Here is a 27,267-nt window from a genome sequence, read left to right as displayed (position 1 = left end):
GTCATGAGACTTGAGATTATTTCTCTAAGTATAAATTAGAAAAAATTAGCATGAAGTGTGTAATTCTTTTTTTTTCTTCCTCCAGGGTTATTGCTGGGGCTCGGTGCCTGCACCATGAATCCACTGCTCCTGGAGACCTTTTTACCCCCCTTTTGTTGCCTTGGTTGTTTTTTTAAAATCATTGTTGTGGTTATTGCTGTTGTTGTTGTCGGATAGGACAGAAAGAAATTGAGAGAGGAGGGGAAGACAGAGAGGGAGAGAAACACAGACACCTGCAGACCAGCTTCACTGCTTGTGAAATGACTCCCCTGCAGATGGGGAGCCAGGGGCTCGAACCAGGATCCTTCTGTCTAATCTTGCGCTTCGCGGCACATGCGCTTAACCCGCTGCGCTACCACCCGACCTCCAAGTGTGTAATTCTTTAGTATCACATTGTTGCTATGATAAAGTCTTTTACATCTCAGTCTGGTCAGTCCTTCTAATAACTGAGGTCACCTTACAACAACACTTGTTATTTTAATTACTAAATTCCCAGAGAATAACATTCAACACCGGCTAGTGCCCTTATTCTTAATTCTACTCAGTAGTAAAAAGAAGTGGAAAAACAATTTCCAGGTAACTGGGAGAAGATGTAACTACTTATTGGCACCATGTTACAACATCAAAGAATGCTAGTATATCGAAAGTACATGATTTAGAGTCAGAGACATAGGTGTTCCACATCTCATTTCAATGAGTTTCACTCTGAATTCAGTCACCTTTATTTAAATTTTCAGCTTCACATTTTTATAGTACACCTTGATTACACGTAATGGGCTTTGTACAGAATCCCGACCTGCCTTAGCATTCCAGTTCATATACACTTCATGCTGTAAATAGAAGCACATGTCTATTTGGATGACATTTAGGCCATGGGTTTAAAAGTTTATGCCATCATCTCACAGGCACTAGTCTAGATGCTCTGTGAGCATGAGTCCACTTAACCTTTCCAGCAGCTCTAAAGGTTAAGGGTCTACTACTAACTCCGATTTAGGAAGAGGAAAACTGAGACAAAAAGAAGTTAAGAGAATTGTCCAGGATATAACAAAACACAAACGGAGAAGACAGGATTTGACCTTTAAACCCTTTTCCTATTACTGCCTCAGATACTCATTTTTATTAAAAAAAAAAAACTTTCAACAGATTTTGAAAAACAAATGTCAAGATCAGACCACTGACACAGTAGAGTTCTTTTCTGTATCAACCACCAAGTGATCTGAATGGACTTCTCAATAAAACCACTGTCATTATTTCAATTGCTGAACCCCATGGCCTGACCTGCAAAGTTGACACTAGCTGGAGAAACAGTTCGACTGGTAGGGCATCAGACTTGAAAAGCTGGCTTATGACTTATTCTAAGAAAAAACTCTCAAATTTCCTGGATGCATTACTTTTTTTAAGAGTTCAGAATAAGGAGCCAGGTGGTGGCACACATAGTACAAAGCGCAAGCAACTGGGTTTGAGCCCCCAAACCCCAACTGCAGGGGAGACGCTTCACAAGGTGAAGACACTTCTGCAGGTGCCTCTCTTTCTCTCTTCCTCCCACTCCTCTCTCAATTTCTCTGTCCTATCCAATGAAAAATGGAAAAAATGGCCTCCGGGAGCAGTGGCTTTATCGTGCTGCCACCAAGTTCCAGTGACAACCCAGGTGGCAAAAAAAAAAAAAAAAAAAGACTTCAGAATAATAATCTATTTTATATTTAAAACCATGCACATATCTGAGCAAGTATAAGTAACAAAAATACTAGCACACACACAGAAATATAGTTCAGTCTGCTTCATGTAATATAGAATCCCTTTAAACAAACAAACAAAAAAACCCTCAGTGGGTCTTAAAGTCTATTAGACATATTTCATGAAAGTTATAATAAAACTAGCCAAAATGCAATCATAGAAAAGTTTCCAAAGTGCTTATAACTGAATCCCTATCCCATTACAGCTTTATTTGTAAAGTTACTTTTACTGAATAATTCTTCAATAGACTGACCAACCTTAACAATACAGGAAAATACTGTTGAAAGGCAAAAGCACTGTACTGACAGCAAAACAATAACAACAGCAGAAATCTTAATAGGTGAGAGAAATGACTTAAATATGTATTACCGATTAAGGGATAGATAACATCTGGACATGAATCACAGTGAGAAAAAGCTCATAATTGTTTTTCCTCTAGGTGCAATGAAGAAAAGTCCAACTTATTTAATACAGTCAACCTTCCAGCAGGTGTTTTTTTCTCAAACTTACACAAAAAACATTCAAGTCTAAAGTGATATATTCAATGTTTACACATGATCCATTTCCATCAAAAGTCTTTTCAAAAATACTATGAATCATTTCCTAGAAATACCTGCTTCTATTCGTACATAAGCCTCAAGTCAGTTAGTAGTTTTCAGTAACGTCCAAATACAAGAAAAATACAAAACAAGATACCTTAAAATCAAAAGCACAGTTCAGCCTAATTCAGCGTGCATTTTCCAGAGAAAGCAGTATAGTAAACAAGAGAGGATTTAGATCACTGCTCATCTGTGTTTCAATTACTTAGAAAGACAGACATGCAAACATCTACCTATAACATACAAAGAGAGTAAATTACATGTGCAAGTCACAAAGGGTCTTAGACATGAGGAAGGTGGCAAGTTCATTTAAACTGGAGGAAAGCAGAGGAGAAGGGGGGTCACGCAGTGGCACACTGATTAAATACACATAGTACGAAGCACAAGGATCCCAGTGTGAGCCCCCAGCTCCCCACCTGGAGAGAGGTCACTTCACAAGCAGTGAAGCAGGTCTACAGGTGTCTCTCTGTCTCCCCCTCTCCTCTCAATTCTGTCCTATTCAACAAAAAAATGAAAAATGGCCTCCAGGAGCAGTGGATTTGTAGTGCAAGCGCCCAACACCAGCAATAACACTAAGGAAAAACAATTAAAAAGAAGGAAAGAAAGAAAGCAGAAGAGCAAGTGAGAGGGAAATTTTAAAAGGCTTCTCAGAGGTATCTGACCTGAGCCTAATGGGATATGGGGAGCTTTCCACAGGCACAAAAAGAAATTCCTGAGGCTGGGGACAGAATAAATAAAGGCACAGAGGCAGACAAGTGACAGGAAGGCAGGAAGTCAATGTAGAGACACGCTCTGTGCAGAGGAAGAAAGGGGGCATTAGGAAGACCTGGTACTGTTAGCATTGTATCCCATAATTATCCAAGGAAGAAATGGTTATACAAACCTCAAACAAGAAAAGGTACCATTTCCTAAAATAATCCTCTAAACTTTCATGCACATGTGATTTCTACTCTTGTAAAGAAATAATGGGAAACAGAACAGCATGTGCTCAAGTTCTTAAGTATCTGCAAAAATTAATGTGCACAGCACAAATAATGTCTTGTCTGATGGGGTTAAGATCTGATTTACATAACACATTTTGGTAGCAACAAAAATGCAAATATATTCAAAGGATATTGGCAAATTATAAACACAGAAACTAAATAAAAACTCCTCTCAAATTTCTGTACCAGTATCTCCAAGTCAAAGTGAAAAATGTGTGCAATAAATCGTTTCATATTGAGTCCACAGTGGATTCTGTCCTCTATCAGAACAACTAAACATTCCAATCAAATTGGGACATGGGGAGGCAGGGGGGGAGGTGGTGGTGCACCTGGTTGAGCACACACATTACAGTGCACAAGGACCCAGAGTCAAGCCCATCTGGTTCCCAGATACTGGGTGAAAGCTTCACAAGTGGTGAAACAGAGCAGCGGGTGTCTCTCTGTCTCTCTCTCCCTCCCTCATAATTTCTCCGTCTCTATCCAAAAATAGATTGTTTATTTACTTATTTCAAAAACTTGGATGTGAATTACTTTTTACTTTGTCATCAGAGACACCAAGAAGGCTGCACTGTTATGCTGTTTTTTCTCCACAGTATCTTCAACGACTCAAAACTTCAGAGCACACCCTACAGTTAGGATACCTTCACCATTGCCAAAGTGTGGTGGCAACAGGTGCTGAAATATTTCTTCTTCTTCTTCTTCCTCTTCTTTTCCCTTCTCCTCTTCCTCCTCTTCTTCTTCTCCTTCTCTTCCTTCTCCTTTTTTAATCCTGGTCATCACTAAGGCTTCACTACTACAGAATGACATTTTCAAATAGATAGGTAGATAGAGAGAGAGAGAGAGAGAGAGAGAGAGGGATAGAGGCAAGCAGAAGAGAGAGTGTGAAAAAAGCCACAGCACTAAATCTTTCTCCAGTGTGTGGGGGGTTGGGCTCCCACCTGGGCTTTGCACTCACTCGGCCAAGAGGCACGGTATACAAGTGAGCTCTGGTGCTGGTATGAGATTGTGAGACATTTATTTTATCTGGCAACTGGAGTCACCAGTGGAATCAACTCATGTTAGGTGGGGCTGATCCAGAAGTGCTGATGAAAAATGGGAAGAGGAGACAGCTGTTTTCACTCCGGACAGTGTCCCCACTGCTCTGTGAAAGGGCTTTGAGTAATGCAAGTTTCTCTTGGGTCTTTGCCTGGATGTCATCACCACCTGGCACTGACACTCTAATCGGCCAGATCGATGTGTCCGGCTTGGAGCTGTAGAGAATATCTGGTCCACTGAGGAGGAGAGTCCAGTCAGAATGTAATCTACTGTCCCATTCGTGCTTTACTATTATTGTGTTGCAGTTTTTCATGGCCCCTGGAAAGAAACAGCACAAAGGTGGACCTCAACCACAGTCTCGGCCAAGGCCACGGGATGTCCTGCACACACAGCATCAATCACAATGCAAAATCAAACCTGCTTAACAATGGTTTCTTTTCCTTCTGGATTTGCTAAATCACAATGTGATGAGTGCAGAGATCAAGAGATGGTGGGTCCGTGGAACAAGGACTTACCTTGACGGATGAAGGTTTGACTGGTATCCAGCAAAATATCACAGCCTTCAACGATCATCCTTTCTATGGCAAGATTTTTCCGTATGTTCTCAGTATCACTCACTTCATCATGCATGATCCTGTTGGAAACAACGCAAACAGGATCTCAGCAAAAAGGATTTTTTTTTCTTTCTTTTTCCACCAGGGATTTGTGGCTGCGTGATTTCACTGTGCTCAGAATACTTTTTTTTTCCCCCTTTCAATTTCAGTTAGGAAAGGACAAGAGGGAGAGAAAGGAGAAAAACCAGAAGACAACTCTACCTTTCAAGGAGCTTGCCCGAGGTACCATGAATGAGGTTTCCAGGTCACTGCCAAAGGTCAAACTCAGTTCCTCATACATGGCCAACTGTGCTCTATAAGGTGAGCTATCTCTCATCCCCAGGAGAAATGGTCTACTGCCCTAGCAAAGAGCTCCAGCTAGGAAGCTCGGTTTTGAATGTCTATCAACTTCACTGGTTATGGAGGAAAGAGGCTAAATCTCTAGGTTTCAGCAAGTCATGGCCCAAAGCAAAGCCAATGTACTAAATAATAAGTGAGTCCGCAGGGCAAAAGATGGTGAGCTTGGCAGAACACACACATCACCATCTGCCAAGGGCAGAGGTTTAAGCTGCTGGCCACTACATGGAAACACAATGCAAGGGGGGAATTTTGAAAGTGATAGAGTGGTGCTACAGTGTCTCCTTTCAATCTCTCTCTCTCACCCTCCCTCCCTCTCCCTCACACCTTTCCTCCCTCTTTGCCTTTTTCTCTAAGCCTACATCAAAGAAAAGGAAAGAGAGGAAGGGAGGGAGGGAAGGAGGGAGAAAGGGGGAAAAGTCTGGGCAGAAGCAGAGAAATCAGGTAGGTGCAGGATGCCAGTGACAGACCCAGTGACAATCAATCAGTCAATCAATGTCAATGGTCAATGAGTATCTTGACAATGCAGCTGTCCATGTAATAGGAAATGTTATTTTGTCAACAATTCTCATCACTGAAATAAGCAAGCTATTTCTTAAATATGGAGCAAGTCAAAGAACTTTACACCACTTACCCCGTATAAAGCTAAAGGAACACCAAACTCAATGACTGCCTGAAATACTGGAAAAATCACTGAGGAAACAAAAATGTTCATTCTCTAGCTTCCTCCCAAATAGAGAAAACAAAAAGGCATTAAAGGATCATTTTATCTACTGTGCTGAGAGGAATTTAAACATTTCCAAACTCAAAGCAAAATATTCCTAATCTCAGCTGCATAAATTCACATGGAATCAACACATTTTATAGACATATACATAAATAATATATGCTTGATATATATTAATGTTCGTACTGATTCAACACCATCTCAAGGGCTAGCAATAGGTCAGACTGTGTCTCACTTCCTGCTCCCAGGACAAACAGACTAGGGTTCCACAGAGACTAGCACAGTATATTCCTAAATGACAACTTTGTAATAGTAACTTCTGTACATACCTGGACAGTTCCTCTAGTTTGGATTTTGCAAACTCCAGGCTTTTCCTCTCCACATGCTCATGGGGAGTGTGAGCTAAGAGTTCATGAAGTGTGATGATATACCTGGGGATCTAAGCACAAAGTCAGCGTGAGTAAAATGTCAGGATCCGTAACATTGGAGTACGCTCTACTGATGATATGCTATCATTATCACTTTCTTTTTTTTAATATTTATTATTTATTCCCTTTTATTGCTCTTGTTGTTTTATTGTTGTAGTTATGAATGATATCGTTGATATTGGATAGGACAGAGAGAAATGGAGAGAGGAGGGGAAGACAGAGAGGCGGAGAGAAAGATAGACACCTGCAGACCTGCTTCACCGCTTGTGAAGCGACTCCCCTGCAGATGGGGAGCTGGGGGCTCGAACCGTGATCCTTAGGCTGGTTCTTGCACTTTGCACTACCTGCGCTTAACCTGCTGTGCTACCGCCCGACTCCCTCATTATCACTTTCAAGAAGCAGTTCCAATTTTATACAAACACAGGAATTTCCATCAAGAATATGCAAAAATAGTAATAAATGATCATTCGATAAAGAAACAATTGTTCCTTGCTTGTCACCAGGAATCTTGTTCCCATCACTGAAAGGGAAGAGAATCTGGAAAATACCAGAGGAAATCAGACACTGTTTTGATTATCTGAGAGGAAAGAGGTAAAAGGAAGGACACTCAGAAGTAGTAATAGATGTAGCTGTGACTTAGAAAAGAAGTGAATGCAGAGCTGTAGAAGTGAATAAAAATGGGCCAAAAAAAAAAAAAAAAAGATGCACAGATAGATAAGTAGATAGACAAACAGACAGATAAGTTGACTAATTGATTTAGATAGTCAACTCATATCTGTGACCTCAGATAAACTATTGCAGACAGGGATGCAGAATTAATGGTGGTAAGAATAGTGAAGCATTATATCCCTATTATCTTATAATTTTTAAAACCACTACTAAGTCACTAATAAGTTTTTCTTTAAAAAATTTAAAGAAAAAAAAAAAGAAACCAGGACAACAAAGGGGAACAGAAAGCAAAGCCTGAACAGGGCAGAGTGTACTGCGCCAGTGCATAAGGCTCTGGAAAGGGAAGAGTCGGGAGCTGCGGAAAGAGGGGCTTGGGGTCGCGATGCACCCACGTGTAAACAGGCTTACTGTAAGCCACTAACCATCCCCACAGTAAAATGGAAATAATCTGTTTCTTACTATTTTCTTTTTTTTTTTTCCCTCCAGGGTTATTGCTGGGCTCGGTGCCTGCACCATGAATCCACCGCTCCTGGAGGCCATTTTCCCCCCTTTTTGTTGCCCTTGTTGTTGTAGCCTCGTTGTGGTTATTATGATTACCATTGTTGATGTTGTTCATTGTTGGATAGGACAGAGAGAAATGGAGAGAGGAGGGGAAGACAGAGAGAGGGAGAGAAAGACAGACACCCGCAGACCTGCTTCACCGCCTGTGAAGCGACTCCCCTGCAGGTGGGGAGCCGGGGGCTCGAACCGGGATCCTTACGCCGGTCCCTGCGCTTTGCGCCACGTGCGCTTAACCCGCTGCCCCGCCGCGGGTCTGCCTTCTTACTATTTTCTAAGGTAATCATATATTTCTGAATCATTTTTGAAAGCTGGCTTATAAGGAAACAGATACAGTCATCATGTCACCTAAGTCTGTAAGTTAAATATTTGCTTGTTTGTAAATGATTAAAACACAGGTAAGTGTACTGAAGTATACAATTAAAATTTAGGAGAAGGAGCTATGTTTGCTATATGGTGTTCTGACACTACTTTATCTCGGCTCATCCTCATGTTAGCAGAAAGTACTGTTGAATCATTACTTAATTTGTGTTTTTGTTTATGTGCAGACTATCTGAATTCCATTGAGAGGTGGAAACTTCACCAACTGTATATAAGTTTTAATAGAACACAGCAGACATTTTCCTCAAGCTTTGCGTCAGCATTTATTTTTAATTGGTCTACAAACTGACTTTTTAGAAAGTAGGAGCAGTGGGATTAGCGTTAACAAAGATGCATACAAACAAAACCTATTTTAACACTACCAGTTGTGGGTCATGTCCAGGGTTTGAGGTTTATTCATGCATTTTAAACTTCCAACATTAAGACTATTTCCCAGTTTTACGGATAAGGAAACAAGGTATAAGAACGTTTGGTAACTTGCCCCCAGGTAACCTCAGAGCCATAAACCAAGCTCTGGCCAACTCACTAATCCAATGTTTGTCTTCTCTTGAGAACCATGGTCTCACACAGCACTGGAAAGATCTTTGAGAATTAAAAAAGGAACACGACTTCCTAGAGCACTATGGGTAGCTTCTTCCATTTTGACCTGAGACACTGCAGCTCTAGCCATAGACATGCCATTGTTTTCATACAAGTGTTGGTCTACACGAAGTGATTTGCTAGTATTGACTGCATGTTTCCATTCATGTGTAGGCACAGAGACCAGTGCAGACAGTGATCTGCAATTCATTCTCTTTTTTAAAAAAAATACTTTTATTTATTATTGGAGACAGAGAGAAACGGAGAGGCAATGGGGAGACAGAGAAGGAGAGAGATGCAGAGACACCTGCAGCCCTGCTTCACCACTCGTGTAGCTTTCCCCCTGCGGGTGGGAGCTAAGGGTAGGAACCCCAGTCCTTGCATACGGTAATGTGAGCACTCACCCAGGTGCACCACTGCCTGGCCCCTGCAATTTCTTATCTGAAATCAAGTCCTAGGGAATATCATCAGTTCAAGGTTTTCTATATACAGACAGGACTCATCAGTCATAAGAGAGAAGGACATACGAGGGAAGAGACCTCTGTCTCTCAAGAACAGGTGAAAGAGATTTTCTGTCTCTCTATGCCATAAACCTCTTATGAACATAGTATCTTAGTTTATTCTACTGGACTGTTAGAAAAGTTGCGATGTATTTTCTTTTTTTCTATTTATTTTTCCCTTTTATTGATCTTTTTATTGGTGGTGTTGTCATTGTTGGATAGGACAAAGAGAAATGGAGAGAGGAGGGGAAGACAAAGGGGGAGAGAAAGAGAGACACCTGCAGACCTGCTTCACTGCCTGTGAAGCGACTCCCCTGCAGGGAGCCGGGGGCTGGAACCGGGACCCTTACGCAGGTCCTTGCGCTTCGCAACCGCCCAACTCCCCACGATGTATTTCCTTGTCTTTTTCTGTGAAAAAAATGCACCCTTTTTTCCAACAATCCAACATTTGGTGGTGATTTCTGGGAAAGGCATGCTTTCAGATATCCTTTCTGTACCAAGGAACTATGAAAGAGAAGAGCCTTTGGTATTCAATGAAGAAAGATGGGTTGCTGGCGGGAGTGATTTGTAGATTCGTATGATGGGAAGTAAGAGCTTACACCCATGTGTCAATAGCTGTCCTATACTTCATTATTTTCCCAATAAAATGACTATAAGAGATCCTTTCTGCATAATGACATGTTTTCCTTTAAGTTAGTAGTTCTACCAAAAAATCAAGGTAATCAGCAGCTAATGTAGCCAACAGAAGCCAGACCTTCCACCTTCTGCAACCCACAATGACCCTGGGTCCATACTCCCAGAGGGATAAAGAATAGGAAAGCTATCAGGGGAGAGGATGGGATATAGAGATCTGGTGGTGGGAATTGTGTGGAGTTGTACTCCTCCTATCCTACGGCTATGTTAATGTCTCCTTTTTAAAATAAATAAATAAATAAATAAATAAATAAATAAATAAAATTTTTAAAAAGAGGGCATGGGAAGGAGAGTCTGCCTATTTACAATCCACTGTCATCCCACAAAACTAAGTTTAATCAACAGCTTCATGAGCCTTCTCCCCAGTAACTAAATCTATTTCAAAGAGTTCCTTGGCTAAGATGCAAGTGTACGAATTCAAAACTCAGTAAAAGTGGTCCTTCCCACTTTCTTGAGGAGGAGAGACCAATCAATCCTGAGACTACCAAGATGCAGATAAAGGCTGTGCTGTAGAGATGTGAACAACTCTTCAAAGAGCTCACCTGCACCTTCAAGAGCTGAAAACTGAAAAAAAAAATCACTGTAAGCAATGTCTAGATGAAACATTATTCTGCTCTCAGTTATGGAATGATAGCTGTCACTTCATAGACATTAATTACGCTGTTCTCCAATTAGAGTGAGTAGGTGACTAGAGCAGCAAGTATCTACTTTCTGAAGAACATCTTATAGTTTTGGTCTTATTGGAAGTAGATTTCATGATTGTTTCATCTATAGAGTTTTGAGCAGTTGAAACCAATTTAAATATGACAAACCAAGTTGTTGTCTTTGCTAAATAAAAATTACATTAATGACTACATTGTTTGCCATTACAAATTTCTTGGCAACACTTGGGCTTGGCTCATAGTTTAATTGAGGATAAATTCACTGCATCATTCAAATGCTACAATCTCTCCATATTGCTACATGTCAGCAAAGTTCATAAACAGGAATATTTGACTTCGTCAACAATGGGCCCAGGAAGCAGTTAAAATGACTTTCTCTCTCTTTCTTTTATTTATTTATTTATTTTTTAGATAGACAAAGCTAGTGCAGTGGATTCATAGTGCCAGCATTGAGCCCCAGGGATAACCCGGGAAGCAAAAAGAAAAAAAGAGGAAGAACGAAAAAAAAAAGAAAGAAGAAAGAATAAAAAGATGAGAAGAAAAAGAAACCAGAAGACCTTTCCAAGAACTTATCTATATTCAACTATGTTTGAACTCCTCATGTAACAGTACAAATGTAGATTTTAAAACATAGAGTGAACTTGACTAAGGGGATTTATTTATTTGTTAGCAAAGCACTCACCAGCTCTGGTTTACAAAGGTACTGGGAGTTCACAGCCTCAGGCATAAAAGGCATTTTGCATAGCTATTATGCTATCTCCCTAGCTCTCCAGTGGGGATTCAATAACACTTGGAAGAACATCACTAGACTGTCAGAAAGAAATCTAGGTACCTCTCTAAATGTTCCATGTGTCATTTACAACTCTGCATTTGTATATTCGACTTGGGTTTGCTAAACGTACAATTTAGGGCATTTAATTCTAACACAGTGGTAAATGCCAAAGATACAAATAAAACTCAGAAGGACATTATACCACATAAAATGTGTTTCATTGCATAAAGTCATTATTTTTTTAATCTGGCAAATAGGGACCATGAGAAAGCTTCTATTAGGGGGGTCAGGTGGTGGCACGGCAGATTAAACGCATATAGTATTAAATGCAAGGACTTGTGCAAGGATCCAGGTTCAAGCCCCCACTCCCCACCTGCAGGGGGGACTGTCTCAGAAGAGGTGAAGTAGGTCTGCAGCTTTCAGTATTTATCTCTCCTTCTCTATCTTCTCCCCTGCCCCCAGTCTAAATTTTTCTCTGTCTTATGCAATAAAATGGAAAAAAATGGATGCCAGGAGCAATGGATTCATAGTGCTAGCACCGAGCCCCAGCGATAATCCTGGAGGCATAAATAAACAGATAGATAGATAGATAGATGGACAGACAGACAGATAGATAGAGTACTTGTGGTTCATGAGGTAGCGCAGCAGATAAAGCATTAGACTCTCAAGCATGAGGCCCTGAGTTCAATCTCCAGCAGCACATGTACCAGAAGGATGTCTAGTTCTTTCTCTTCTCCTATACTTCTCATTAATAAATAAATAAAATCTTTTTAAAAAAATAAAGTGTGTACTTTTTAATGTACAGGGCTCCAGATTTGAGCCCTAGCACCACATGTAAGCTTCCTATTTGCTGAAGCAGTGCTGTGGTGTCTCTCCTTGCCACCCACCCCTACCCCCAGTCCCTTCTCATTATCCCACCCCTCCCCACAGACCCACCCCTCGCTCTCTCTCCACAAAAAAGGAGAGTGGAAGTTGGGCAGCAGGGGATTGCTCAATGGTACACAGCATGTGCAAACCCTGAGTTACTTTGCTGGCACCACATTAAAAATTGTCTTTTTTTTATGTTGAAACTTTGTAAACTATTTGCTCAGAGAGGCAAAGAGTTCAAACAATTCAGTTCCATGAAAAGAAAATAATAATAATAAAGTAACATTGTAAAATTTCACCATGCTGAAGTTGTTTCAAATGCATCTTTTTGGCTTTTAAATCTTCACTGAACTATGGTGACTTCCAAGATTTCAAGATGGTTTGACAAACTGCAAACAAACCATTAACTAGCCAAGCAACATTTCTTTCTGAAGCTACAAAATGATCCGTCGTGGTCAGAAATGCCTGTTGGGATGGGGGGTTGGGGTAGAGCTCTTCACAGAAACCCTGACACACATGGTTAGCAGAATTGCTTTACCATATGACCATTTGGAGGCCTGGCCAGGAGCCCCATAAATTCCACAATGGGAACACTCAATCCCTTTCCAAAAGCATAGAATCAACACTTTTCAGAAGAACTGGCGAGTCAATACACAACTTGGCCTTCACAGTCCTCTCTCAAGAGCTCTTAATGATGGAGGCCTAGATAGTGGAGAGAGAACGAGTGCACTTAATCTCCCAGGTTTCTCTGATACCCAGAAATAGAACGTCGGGACAAGCCTCAGCCTTATCGCAGCAACCTAAGGGCCAGATGTCCCCCAGTCTAGTCAGTGCCTTTGAGTCCTGGGTCTCCACAGCCTCTGTGACCAGAGAGGCTCTTTCTTTCTCTTGAAAATCTCTCTCCAGAATTCTAGCTGAGGGGAAAGGCAACAAGCACTCACAGGACAGGGAGGATGGGCAGAAAAACAAAGACCTTCCCAGCAGTCTCTCAGCTCTCTTAGAATCTTCTATGCAACCAGCATGCACTGCGACATGTGTACAGCATCTTATTTCTGTAAACCTAAATATATATATTTTTAACCAGAGCACTCCTCAGCTCTAGCTTATGGTGGTGCAGGAGATTGAACGTGGGACTTCGGAGCTTCAGTCATAAGAGTCCCTTTGCATAACCAATATGCTACCTAACCCTTCCCTAAACCTAATATTGTTAAATCTTCTAGAGAAGGAGAAACCATGGTGTCTTTTCATAAAGATCTTTCTATAGAGAGAAAATTATGGGCCGACTGGTGGCGCACCTGGCTAAGTGCCTGTTACAGTGTGCAAGGACACAGATTCAAGCCCCTGGTCCCCACCTGCAGGGGGAAAGCTTCACAAGTGGTGAAGCAGGGCTGCAGGTCTCTCTCTCTCTCTCTTTCTATCTATCTGTCTATCTATCTTCTCCTTCCTATCAATTTCTGACTGTCTCTAACCAATAGATAAAGTTAAATTTTTAAAAAAAAAAAAAAAAAGAAAATTATATCAGCTTTCAAAAATAAATCTTGGTTCATTACTTCAAAATTGTCTGATTTTCCTTACATTTTTTCAGAGAAACAGGGAACTTATGGCATAATTTTTTTTCCCCTCAAGGCCAAGCTGAAGACAACAGGTAATAGCTCTGTGACATCATTCCTCACCGGGAATCCTTGCACTCCTTGCTCCGGTCACACTGGAATAATAACATCAAGCTGGAACCAATGACACGTCACAGATGACTCACCTGAAACATGGGGTAGGTCAAGAATGTTTCCAGCATCCTCCCCTCACAGGCAGGGTTGGCTTCGTACTGTTTTAAGAGTTTGTCAAAATCTCTGTTTTGCTTACAATTGGCAAGCACTTGGAGGCTGTACTGGTGATTACGCACAAATTCTTGATAAATGTTCAGCATGGGGAGCAAAATATCAAACAAATCAGCTGGAAAGAAAAAAGTTAAACATGGCAGTTCCCTTGGCGCTTGGTAAATTTTCTAAGGGACATGGAGAGGCTGTATTCCACTCATGGGAATGTCAGAGAAATGCTCTCAGAGGAGCATGAACAGGGCCCTAGTTCAGGGGGCTGAATGACTGATCTGATGGAATCGTCTTTGGAACCAAGAAAAAATCAGCTCCAGCCAAACCATGATAAGGCCAAGGAAGAGAGTCAGCTATGGAGGCAGGATCCAAAGAGGAGTGAGACTGATTTCTGGTGGCTGGAAAAAGCTCACAGGTCAAGTGAAATCAATTTTATTTATTTATATATATATATTTGTTTTTTGTTTGTTTTGCCTCCAAGGTTATTGCTGGGGCTCGGTGCCTCTACTATGAATCCACTGCTCCTGTGACCTTTTTCTTTTTTTGGTTAGGACAGAGAAAAATTGAGAAGAGAGGGGAATATAGAGAGGGAGAAAGACAGATACCTGCAGACCTGCTTCACCTTTTGCAAAGTGATCCCCCTGCAGGTGGGGAGCTGGGGGCTCAAACTGGGAGCCTAGCCTAGGTCCTTGTGCTTAACCCACTGCACCAGTACCAAGCCCCCTGAAACCCAACTTTAGATAGATAATGTTGAAGTCATTTACTCTAATTATTGCAATATTTTGGCAGGCGGGTGGTAGCGCAGCAGGTTAAGTGCACATGGCGCAAAGCACAAGGACCCGTGTAACCATCCCAGTTCGAGCCCCCGGCTCCTCACCTGCAGGGGAGTCGCTTCACAGATGGTGAAGCAGGTCTGCAGGTGTCTATCTTTCTCTGCCCCTCTCTGTCTTCCCCTCCGCTCTTGATTTCTCTCTGACCTATCCAACAACGAACAACGAACGACATCAACAACAACAATAATAACCACAATAAGGCTATAACAATAAGGGCAACAAAGGGGGGAAATGGCCTCTAGGAGCAGTGGATTCATGGTGCAGGCACTGTGCCCCAGCAATAACCCTGAAGGCAAAAGAGAAAAGAAAGAAAAGAAAAGAGAAGGGAAGGGAAGGGAAGGGAAGGGAAGGGAAGGGAAGGGAAGGGAAGGGAAGGGAAGGGAAGGGAAGGGAAGGAAAGGGGAAAGGAAGGGGAAAGAAGGGAAGGGAAGGGAAGGGAAGGGAAGGGAAGGGAAGGGAAGGGAAGGGAAGGGAAGGGAAGGGAAGGGAAGGGAAGGGAAGGGAAGGGAAGGGAAGGGAAGGGAAGGGAAGGAAAGGAAAGGAAAGAGGAAAGCCTGTTCGGTTTATGTTACTTATTGGATACAGAGAGAAATCAAGAGGGAAGACAAAGATAGAAAGACAGAGAGACACTTGCAGCCCTGCTTCTTCACCACTTGTGAAACCTTCCCCCTGCAGGTGTGGACTGGGGGCTTGCACCCATGACCCTGCATGTGCCAACACATGCGTTTATCCAGAGGCACCACCACCCAGCACCCCATAAGAGCCATTTCTCCCCAGAGCATCCTTACCTAATATCAAAGTAGGCCAGTTTGCTATCCTTGCCTTCAGTCCTTGATGGAATATCTCATGAAGAAACATGATTGTTTCACTATGAAAAGGTAGAAAAGAGCTTAATTTAGTCACTGGGCCATGTCTATGATGTTACAGAAGTCCCCTAAGTCCTTAATGTCTTTGTACATGATATACATGCCTCACAGATCCTCCAAACTGCTATACCCACTACTGGTACCTGTCTATTCTCATAAAGCAATTTATCTTCTTTTAAAGATTTTATTTATTTATATATTGCATAGAAACAGAGAGAAATTGAGACGGAGAGAGACAGAGAGACAGCTGCAGTCCTACTTCACCACTCGTGAAGCTTTCCCCCTGCAGGTGGGGACCGGGGACTTGAACCTGGGTCCTTACACACTGTCATGTGTGCACTTAGCCAGATGCACCACCACCTGGCCCCCCTAAAGCAATTTATCTTTTAGACGACTCCCAAAACTCAAAGACAAATCCTATTTTTTTTAATATTTATTTTATTTATTTATTCCCTTTTGTTGCCCTTGTTGTTTGATTGTTGTAGTTATTATTGTTGTTGTCGTTGTTGGATAGGACAGAGAGAAATAGAGAGAGGAGGGGAAAACAGAGAGGAGGAGAGAAAGATAGACACCTGCACACCTGCTTCACAGCCTGTGAAGCGACTCCCCTGCAGGTGGGGAGCCGGGGTTCGAACCGGGATCCTTATGCCGGTCCTTGTGCTTTGCGCCACCTGCGCTTAACCCGCTGCGCTACAAATCCTATTTTTTTAAAGAAACATTTCAATATTTTTAAATCTACGAGTGATTTCTAAGTCTGTAAGATAGCAAGTCCACAGCAGTCCCATGCCCAAAGTTCAGTATCTCCACCGCTACAATCCTAAGCCTCTTAGTTGTCCCAACGTCTCAGAGGGAGGCCGGCTACTTTTTTATTTGCAAGGCCATGTGTATCAGTTCTCGACACTCCACACAGGAGTGAAACCATCTTGCAGTTTTGCTCTGCTTCCTTCAAAGAAAATTCTAAACCCAATTTCAAACAGTGGAAAAGAGTAAGTACCAAGTGACAGCCGTAGAAGCCTCCTTCCCAATTTATAATAAAAACGGCTTCTACAGTCAGGATGCGGTGCTTCCCCTGAGTGTGATGCCATGAAGCAATTCTTTTATAGAATATTCATTAGATATGTATATAGAAATATGGCCAGGAAGTATTTTTAAATCAAAGAAAAGCAAATCAGTATTAAAGCACACTGGATTTTGTGTAAGAAGGATGCAAAAAAAAAAAAAGGTGAAAAACTGCAAAGAATATTGTTAAGTGAGGGTTTATTTTATTTTATTAATGATTTAATACTGATTTACCAAATTACGACATAACAGGGTTATAGCTCCATGTAGCATTTCCACCACCAGAACTGTGGATCCCCAATCCCTCCACTGGAAGCTACAGCAGTTCTCCCAAGGTCACAGGTATTGGTTAAGTATTATTTCTGCTACCATCTGTCCATATTTATATATATTTCCCCCCCCTTGTTGGGACTACAGCAGAGAGTAGCTCCCAATCTTGAAAAAAAATCTATGAACAGAATTAACTGTTTTACCCATCTACCTGACCCAGAGCATGTGCGTGCGTGTGTGTGTGTGTGTGTGCGTGCGTGCGTGCGTGTGTGTGTGTGTGTGTGTGTGTGTATCCTGTGCAGCCTCTCAGTCCCTATTGGTCTGAGCTCGCAGTTCATGGCCACAACTGGGACCATTCTAGGCTGCACTCATTTCAGGACCAGTCTTCCTTGAGTGGCAGAGTAGGATGAACAGCCTCCCTTTGGAGACTGGAACTCTATCATTGCTGCTTTATGGTGAAGACAAGGTCCTGGGAAGGAATGAGGTGTGAAAATGGTCACAGAGAAAATTAGAAGGGTCTGGTCTGCGATGGGGAGTTAGCATAAGAATGACATTCCTAATGGTGACTTGATGTTGTTTTGATTTTTTTTTTGCACATGTAAGTATGTTAACTACTGAAAACAAGTAACCAAAAATTGAAGTGAAACAGTCATTCCTTCTCTCCCTTTCTACTTCCCTTAGAATCTTTTCCACAGCATCCCATACAATGTAATAAATTCATACTTATTCACTGCTCCTTGTATGCTTTTCTGATTCAAAATTTATGCTCTGTGAAGACAGAGATTTTTGTCTTGCTTATTGATGACCTCAGTAAGTAAGAAACTGTAGTAGTAAAAAACTATAGTTACTTATGAAGCAACTAAATTTTCTCAATATGCTCAGTTCCTCCATTGGCTTTTACTGTTGCTGTGAACACTTTTGTATATACATATAAAGATCTATTAATTACTCCATTTTCTTCAGTTTTGTGAGGTAGATTATTTTCCCAATATATTCATATGTAATATGAAAAGATAGGGGCTTTATAGACACCAATTATTGGGAGATGAGAAATTATAATACCCATGTGTAAACACCCACACTGTAAACCATTAATCCCCTTGTAATATTAAAAAGAGAATGTATATGTGAAAGTGCAGGGAAGCAGTTAACATTCAAACTAAATTATTTAATACACAGGAACCCAAATGAAACTAGGGACCTTCCTGCAGGAGTAAGCTAGGAAGTCTATTTTAGGTATATTCCAAGGGGCCCATGACTTAAGTAATTTTTTTTCCTGAGCCTGACAGCTAACATGCCGGTGGACTAAAGATATTGTCTGGGAAGATGGTGTCAGAATGGAGAATAGGACTAGAAAGCTGGATCAGGGCAGACAGTAGCTCTCAAACATGAGGAAAGTATATAAATACCATTAACAGGGGAGTCAGGCGGTAGTGCAGCAGGTTAAGCACAGGGGCACGAAGCGCAAGGACTGGCGTGAGGATCCCAGTTCAAGCCACCTGCTCCCTACCTGCAGGGAGGTTGCTTCACAGGCAGTGAAGCAGATCTGCAGGTGTCTTTCTCTCCCCCTCTCTGTCTTCTCCTCCTCTCTCCATTTCTCTCTGTCCTAACAGTGAAGACATCAATAACAACAACAATAATAACTACAACAACAATAAAAAACAAGGGCAACCAAGGGGAAAATAAATAAATATTAAACATTTTAAAAATAAATAAATAAATAAATAAATGCCACTAACTGCTAACCCCAAACCGCTCACCCCATCAATCTTTCCTAGGGCCCATCTGTACATTGAAACTAATAATGAAACACAGGTTTTCTAATCGTCAATATCATGAACTCATAAAGAAGAATGTATGAGGCCTAATCATTTCAGAGTAAATACAAATCCTTTCAAAGCACAGAAAGGTGGGAGGGGAGTTCAGCGGTAGAGCACATGCCTTAGAGGAGACCCTGGGTGCGATTCTCAAGTCTGCACCCAAAGAGAGAAACAGCACCCTAACAGTGCAGTGCTCCGGTCTGACGTTGTTGACTGGCTACGGAAGGGCAAACACTAGAAGAAGAAGAAGTGCTCCGCTCCTTCTTTTTCTCTCCCTCCAAAAGTCAGTGAAAAAAAAAAACCAAACACACAACTATTTCGGCTTCTTGTCTGTTCCTCACACATGTGTGTTTACTGCTCTCTGGCTGCTTTTTTATCCAGAGAAAGACGGAGAGACACACCACACTGACGTGTCGCCTGATTCCGTAGCATTCGTGTGGTGCTAGGATCCACACCCAGACGACAGGCAAAGCAGAGCATACAGAGCAAGTGGCGTATGACCTAGCAAGTGGGTCGATCACATGACTCCCTGCCTCAGATCCCAACAAACCTGTTGAGAAAAATGCTGCTGACATCATCGTGGCTGATGGGTGGCTTCTTTGAACTGGCTGCCATTCGGAGGGGCCGTAGGAAGCCATTGACCAAGATGTAGAGCTGGTGGACATACTCAGACTCAGCCTCAACCATAGTGAACACGATCTGGTTTCTCTTCCTCATACTTTCAGCATGAGGAGAACAGATGTAGTCCTGCACGATGGTCTTCCATTTCCTTCTGCATAACCATCCTCGCATGAAACTCTGAACCTACAGAACACACACGCACACAGGTCAAGGACTGATGAAATTGGCTTTCTTTTCCCTTTCTTTCTTTTTTAAAAATGTTTTTATTTACTTATTTATTTCTTCACTTTTGTTGCCCTTGTTGTTTCTTTTGATTGTTGTAGTTACTATTGTGGTCGTCGTTGTTGGACAGGACAGAGAGGAATGGAGAGAGGAGGGGAAATCAGACAGGGGAGGAGAGAAAGACAGACACCTGCAGACCTGCTTCACTGCTTGTGAAGCGACTCCCCTGCAGGTGGGGAGCCGGGGGCTCAAACCGGGATCCTTACGCCGGTCCCTGCGCTTTGCTGCGCTTAACCCGCTGCCTCTTTTTTTTTTTTTTTTTTATTGCCGTCAATGTTACTGATGGGGCTTAGTATCTGCACAACAAATCCACCACTCATAGTGGCCATTATTTTTCCCCTTTTTAATCATGTATTTTTATAGAGATAGAAGAAAACTGAAAAGGTAGGGGGAGATAGAGAAAAAGAGACATCCGCAGCCCTGCTTCATCACTTGTGAAGCTTAACCCCTGCAGAGGACCAGGGGCCTTGAACGTGGGTCTTTGAACATGATCACATGTATCCAGCTGGGTGCTCCCCCATCTAGACCTTGAGACTGGCTTCCTTTACTCTTGTGGTAAAATTGTGTGTCCTGTGTCATATAAAGCACTGTTTTTTGGTGAACAAACGGCCCCATGATTAGCATTAAAAAAGACAGGCTTTTTTTTTTTTTCAGATAGCAGTTCCAGATGCTACTATGATGCCAACCGGACTTCCCTGGGCAGACGACCCCACCAATGTGTCCTGGAGCCCTGCTTCCCTAGAACACTGCCCCACTAGGGAAAGAGAGAGGCAGGCTGGGAGTATGGATCGACCTGCCAACACCCATGTTCAGCGGGGAAGCAATGACAGAAGCCAGACCTTCCACCTTCTGCATCCCACAATGCCCCTGGGTCCATGCTCCCAGAGGGATAAATAGGAAAGCTATCAGGGGAGGGGATGGGATATGGAGTTTTGGTGGTGGAAACTGTGTGGAGTTGTACCCCTCTTATCCTATGGTCTTGTCAGTGTTTCCTTTTTATAAATAAAAATTTAAAAAATAACAATAATTTTTATCTCAGCTTTACAAACTTCATGTAGAAACTAATCTCTTTAGGCCTGCCAGTGATGGGCACTAGGCTATAATAACATCACTTAGCTATTCATATTTCAAAAGAAAGAAATTGAATGACTTTTCTCTAATAATATAAAATCACATTTTGAAAAAATGGATTATTTAGGTGTACTCTGTGGTAATTCATAAAATTTACCATGTTAGCCTTTTAAAACGAATCGTCCCAAAGCACCGAGTGTATTCACACTGTTATGCAACAAACACCCATGAACTCTTTCAGCCTGCAAAACATAACTCTACACTCACTAAATGGCAATTTCCAATTTCCTCTTCCTGCAGCCCCTGGTAATCAGCATTCCAGTTTTGGTGTCTGTGACTTTGATGACTTCAGGCAGCTTATCCTTAGTGAAACTGTGACAGCAACTCTCTGGCCTCCCTTATTTCACTTAGTAGAGTAACCTCAGGTCACCCAGGATTTCCAGGCACCAGAATTCCTTCCCTCTTTCCTTCTTTCTTTCTTCCCTTCCTTCCTTCCTTCCTTCCTTCCTTCCTTCCTTCCTTCCTTCTTTCCTTTCTTTTTAACAAAAACTATTCCATTTGTAAGTATAAGTAAAGTTAAAGACATGGGTGACCCACATTATGTTTAACCACCCATCCATTGATAGATATTTGAGTTACTTCTACTTTTTGGCTTCTTAGAACAGGACTGCAATAAACAGAAGGGCAAATTATCTCTTCATGAGTCTGCTTCCAGTTCTTTTGGACTTATACATATACCCAGATGTAGGACTGTTGAATTAAACATTACTTTTTAATGAAATACTGTTTCTATAGCTGTTGAACCATTTTATAATCAGTGGACAAGAGCTCGAGCTTCTCAACATGCTCATTAGTACTTGTTATTTCTGTTCCGTTTTGCTTCTCAAGCCACTTTTTACATTTCTAAGGTTTACAAGTGGCAATTCTAATGCACATGAGTTGACATCTTATTGTGGCTTTAATTTGTGTTTATATGATGTTTGATGAAGACAGACTTTTGATATATATATAAGTGATTTGAGGAATATTCAAGTTCTTGGCCCTTTAAAAAAAAAAGCTGGATTATTTGATTTCTGTGGTTGTTGTTTTTATATAGTACAAAAATAAATATTAGACTTACTCAGTCTAATACTTATCAGACTGGGGAAAAAAGCCTATTAATCAACCATTCCTTCTACATGGGTGAATAAAATCACACAGGAAAATTGAAATGAGGCTCAATTCTTTCATCTGCTTTCTGTTAAATGTGTGAGAACCCTGTTCAGCCACAAAGACAAAACACATGCTGATCATTGGCAATGGTGATTATTTTCTGAAAATAAACATAAAATATACTTAAAATCAGCTCTGGAGAAAGTAAGATCGCCCCTAAAACTGATCTGAATCATAGGTATGATCAGAAGACCAACAGACAGAAAGTAAAGAATGAATGCCGTGGGATCTCACTCAGAAGCAGAACTTAAGAAATAAGGTCAGTCAGGGAAAACAGCAAATAAACGTGGACTGGGTGTGGTGTATTGCACCAAAGCAAAGGACTTCGGGGAGGAGGGGTAGGGCTGCAACAGAGGGGTGTTAGGGTCCCGGTCCAGTTTAATTGCCAGTAGTTTCACAATTTTATTTATTCTAGTGACCTCCATTGTACATCTGACTGAAATCATCCAGCAGTTTCCTTTGTCTTCTCACTTATTTCACTCTGCATAATCACCTCCAGCCCCATCCACTCTTCAGTGTGTGTGTGTGTGTTTGTGTGTGTGTGTGTGTGTGTGTGTGTGTGTTTTATGGGGAATTATATGTAAATTATTTGCAAAGACCTAGTGGGAAATTTCTGCGAATTATAACCAATTTCAGTGTTTTATTTCTTGAAATTTTGATTGTGGGTATAAGTGTGCAATTATACCATTGTTCTTATAATCTTGTAAGCCACTATTACATCACTGATAATTTCTTTTTTTTTTAAATATTTATTTTATTTATTTATTCCCTTTTGTTGCCCTTGTTGTTTTATTGTTGTAGTTATTATTGTTGTTGTCGTTGTTGGATAGGACAGAGAGAAATGGAGAGAGGAGGGGAAGACAGAGAGGAGGAGAGAAAGATAGACACCTGCAGACCTGCTTCACCACCTGTGAAGCGACTCCCCTGCAGGTGGGGAGCCGGGGTTCGAACCGGGATCCTTATGCTGGTCCTTGTGCTTTGCGCCACCTGCGCTTAACCCGCCACGCTACAGCCCGACTCCCCACTGATAATTTCTTAAAACTATATTGACATTTGCTAAGATCAAAACAGAGAAACTAAGTGATTTGCAAACACTTCTTGCTACATAAAGTTTAGTTTTATTTGGCACTATAAAGGATAATAAATTTAATTTCAAAACTTATTACAGGTTTAAAAAATGTTTAAATGTTACTTTTATTAGCAAATGAAAAGTCCCTTCTGCACTCTTGAATGGAATGCAAATTGATGTATTCCCTGTGGAAAATAGTTCAGAAATTCCCGAATACGCCAAAAATAAACCTACCGCATGACCCAGCAATTCCACTACTAGACCTCTATACAAAGAACACAAAGATATTGATCCAAGACGAGCTGCACACGCCCATACTCATGGCAGTGCTATTTGTAATAGCCAACATCTGGAAATAAGTAGTGTCCAACAACAGATGACTGGTTACAGAACTGCTGGGATGTATGCACAATGGAATGCTACACAGCTAGAAGAAAAGGTCACATGTTCACCTTTGCTACGACATGGATGTAACTGGAGGGAACCATGTTGAATGAAATGAGCCAGAAAGACAAGAGACCAGGGTGACTACTGACGGTCTCACTTATAGATGCGGAACAAAGCAAATGACAACACAAAGTGAATTCCTCAGTGGGCTGGAGTCCACTGAAGCAGATCTGGGGACTCCAAAGGGGAAAAAGTGCAGGAAAGAAATAGGGGCTCATAGCCATTGTGATGAAACTGGAGGATGGTTTGGTAGAGAGTCAAGTGTATTGGCACCCATTTGGGGGGACATGTGAAAATACGGAAATATACCCTCCTGACAAAAGCAGTCCTGCAGATCAACATTTCCTCCATAAAATGATACCAATGTTGGATATATAGATAGAGAGAGGTAGTTTCTTGGTTTTTTTGTTTGTTTGTTTGTTTGTTTTGTTTTGTTTTGTTTTGCCTCCAGAATTATCATTGGGGCTCGATGCCTACGCTACGAATCCACTTTTCCTGGCAGCCATTTTTTTTCCATTGTGTTGCTGCTGTTGGCTAGGACAGAGAGGAATTGAGAGAGAAGGGGAAGACAGAGGGGGAGAGAAAGACAGACACCTGCAGACCTGCTTCACCGCCTGTGAAGCGACTCCCCTGCAGGTGGGGAGCTGGGGGCTCAAATCGGGATCCCTGCACTTCGTACTGAGTGCACTTAACTCGGTGTGCCACCTGACCTGGGGCCCAGCTCCTGGTAGTTTTTATTTATTTAGTTATTTTTTTTTATGGGATAGCATGGTGGGCAGAACTCCACAACATTCCCACCACCTGAGTTCTGTATCCCCATTCTCTCCATTGGAAACTGCAGTAGTTCACTGAAAGTCACAGATGTGGGTTGACTATGAAATCAAGTTAACTGCGTTCTGTGTTAAATGAAACTTTTCTATTTACGAGTGCAATTCAGACCTGCTATCCAAAAGCTGGTTCACATGCCCACCAGAAGAGCAGTTTACAGAACAGGACTGAAAATGGTGTGTTGATGAGACTTTTGCTCACATGTAACTAATGGCAAACTATTAAAGGAAAGCAAAAAAGCATTGCTCTTGTAACCCAAAAGTGGAAACCAAATTTGATTCAACAACTTTTTTAATTCTAAGAAAAGAATGAGATTGCTTTATTTATTTATTTTTGTTGTCACTGTAGCCTCACTTCTCTGGGCTGACTTTTCTCAGATAGACAGGGAAAGACACCACAGTGCCAAAGCCTCTTTCCACAGATGGGGGCTGGGCTCAGACTTAGTCTTGGGCATGGCTAATCTACACACTATTCAAGTGACTTGCTTTGCCAGCCTGGAATAACATTATTTTATCTTCCCTCAGTATGAAAAACACAGAAACTTAGTAACAAGAAAATCATTTGCATATTAACCCCTGAGCAATATTTACCTAAAGTTCTATTATAATTAAAGGAAATACTTACCTAGCACAGAAAGAACTAGGAATATGAAAAAAACAAAAAAGAAGTAAAGATTTGAAGAGTTCTCTAACTATAAAGCTTTTCAGATAATGTTAACAAAGTGTTTTATGAAGGACAAGTAAGATTATGTAACCAAAAATTAGATGACACAAGTCAAACATCGAAGACTAGTATGAGAGCCACTATCTGGCTAATTGCAAAATCTACACAGTTCTAAGTGACAGTAAGATGAAAGATCTGCTAATTAGAAGAATGTTAAACAAGAAACAACAATAAAACAGAAATGTGAGCAGATGTATTGATTCACTCAATTTTCTCACATGTAAAAAAAAAAAATCTTCTAAACTGTCACTGAAGACTAAAGTTAAAATAAATATATTTGAAATATAATTTCAAAAACAATCCCCCCTCAATAGAAAAGCAACACAAAATCAGAAGGTACAACAACATTTAGTTAACCCAACTAGAGGACACAACTGTCTTAAGTGTCTGATTCTGACATCCCACTCAGAAAGCCGAAAAGGGAACTCACAGCAACAGAAAGAAATCTCAAGTTGAGACTTTTCCAAAGACAGAGCCATGTCTAGACGATATGCCTTAGTCTGACAGGCAAGTTCAGGACTCACTGAAACTGAAATACTAGGGTTACTCTCTACTTAGGGGCAAGACTGCAAAATCTCTCTAGAGAATAAGACAAATGGCTACCGTGTTCCCCTCAACTGAAATCTCTAGTGTCCTGTCTTTTTCCTTGGTTCTTCCATAATTATATTTATTATATTATATTATATTATATTATATTATATTATAGTATAGTATATATTATTATATATTAATTATATATTATTCTACTCTATTTTATTCTTTTTTTAAAAAAATATGTATTCCCTTTTGTTGCCCTTGTTTTATTGTTGTAGTTATTGATGTTGTTGTTGGATAGGACAGAGAGAAATGGAGAGAGGAGGGGAAGACAGAGAGCAGGAGAGAACGATAGACACCTGCAGACCTGCTTCACTGCCTGTGAAGCAACTCCCCTGCAGGTACGGAGCCAGGGCTCGAACCGGGATCTTTACGCCGGTCCTTGCGCTTTGTACCACGTGCACTTAACCTGCTGAGCTACTGCCCGACTCCCTACTCTATTTTATTCTATTCTATTCTACTTAGACAGATAGATAGATAGATAGATAGATAGATAGATAGACAGACAGACAGACAGACAGACAGACACCAGAACTGCTCAGTTCTGGTTTATGGTGGGAATGGGGACCGAACCTGGGACTTCGTACTCTTGGGCATGAAATTCTTTTGCAGAAACATTATGCTGCCTCCCCCATAAGTACAATTTTACATCTCTCCAAGATAGATGTCAGAAACCCTATCCACCATCAAATTTTCATCTGCCTCAACCACAAGTACCCTACCTTTTTTATCTTCTTGATGTCTGGGTCCTCATCTTCTTGATTACTTTGGTAAGGTCGCATTCGTTCCTTGGTTTTATTAAGAGCAATAATCTATACCAAAAAAAAAAAATGATCCATTTTAAGCTTTTGGTATTACTGGATTGTAGCCATAACCCAAACAACATTAGGCCTACAAGGAAGCTTAGGAAATGTTCATCTTTCATGTTTGGTTTTGAAGCAGGAGAAGTATGAGTATTGTCCTAAACCCATTTTGCAATGTTATTTAAAAAAAAAATGTTCATGTGAACAAGGATTTGGATTAAGAAAAAATGTTAGCCCCAAACTTGGTGTTGACTAGCAGTGATGAGCAGGCCAAGGCTCTCTCTACTGCTCAGTCATCTGCCACGTATAGCAAATTCATAGAACTCTTTGGAAAAATAACAGCAGAGGAAGCCCAGAGCCTTGAGGCTGATGCACAGCAGTCATGAAAAGTAAGGAGGGCTGAGCTAGCCTGGGGTCTCTACTTCTTTAGCTCAGTTTAGAGACTGGTCAGGGGGCAACTCAAGCTCAGAATGTCTCACAACCACCTTTAGTGATAAAATCCATTGATCTACCCTCAACTGCAGGTTCTTACAAATATAAGAACCTATACACAAGCAATCCAAAAGTGAAAAGATCCTACTTACCAATTTTGACCTGTCTCTGCATTTTTTTCCTCAATACCAAATAGTCTCCTTTGCCATTTTTATGTTTGGGCAAGGAAGTGGGAGAAATCAGAGAATAGGAAAATATTCTCTCACTTCCTTGCCAAGCAGCCACACAAAACATACCTGCTTCTGACAGTTTTTAGCTACAATCTAAACTCAGAC

At 41.2% G+C, this 27,267-nt stretch overlaps 1 protein-coding gene across 3 annotated transcripts in view; it reads right to left on the bottom strand.

Moving 5' to 3' along the window:
* Nucleotides 1–27,267, bottom strand: part of RASGRF2 (Ras protein specific guanine nucleotide releasing factor 2) — a 250,817-nt gene that overhangs the window by 127,876 nt on the left and 95,674 nt on the right. For all 3 annotated transcript variants that reach the window (XR_009552454.1, XM_060201103.1, XM_060201104.1), the window contains exons 4-9: nucleotides 26,420–26,509; nucleotides 19,401–19,654; nucleotides 15,624–15,703; nucleotides 13,933–14,126; nucleotides 6,397–6,506; nucleotides 4,906–5,024 (exon numbers count right to left, since the gene is read on the bottom strand). Coding sequence is in view for 2 of the 3 variants with exons in the window: in XM_060201103.1 (XP_060057086.1) it covers nucleotides 4,906–5,024; nucleotides 6,397–6,506; nucleotides 13,933–14,126; nucleotides 15,624–15,703; nucleotides 19,401–19,654; nucleotides 26,420–26,509 (847 nt within the window). In the remaining variant the exon portion in view is untranslated. The remainder of the gene's footprint in view (nucleotides 1–4,905; nucleotides 5,025–6,396; nucleotides 6,507–13,932; nucleotides 14,127–15,623; nucleotides 15,704–19,400; nucleotides 19,655–26,419; nucleotides 26,510–27,267) is intronic.

This window comes from Erinaceus europaeus, chromosome 11, assembly GCF_950295315.1.
Source record: "Erinaceus europaeus chromosome 11, mEriEur2.1, whole genome shotgun sequence".
In the NCBI taxonomy this organism is placed as follows: domain Eukaryota; kingdom Metazoa; phylum Chordata; class Mammalia; order Eulipotyphla; family Erinaceidae; genus Erinaceus; species Erinaceus europaeus.
Note: the sequence above shows the minus strand (reverse complement) of the source record. Positions and strands in the feature narration are given on the sequence as shown.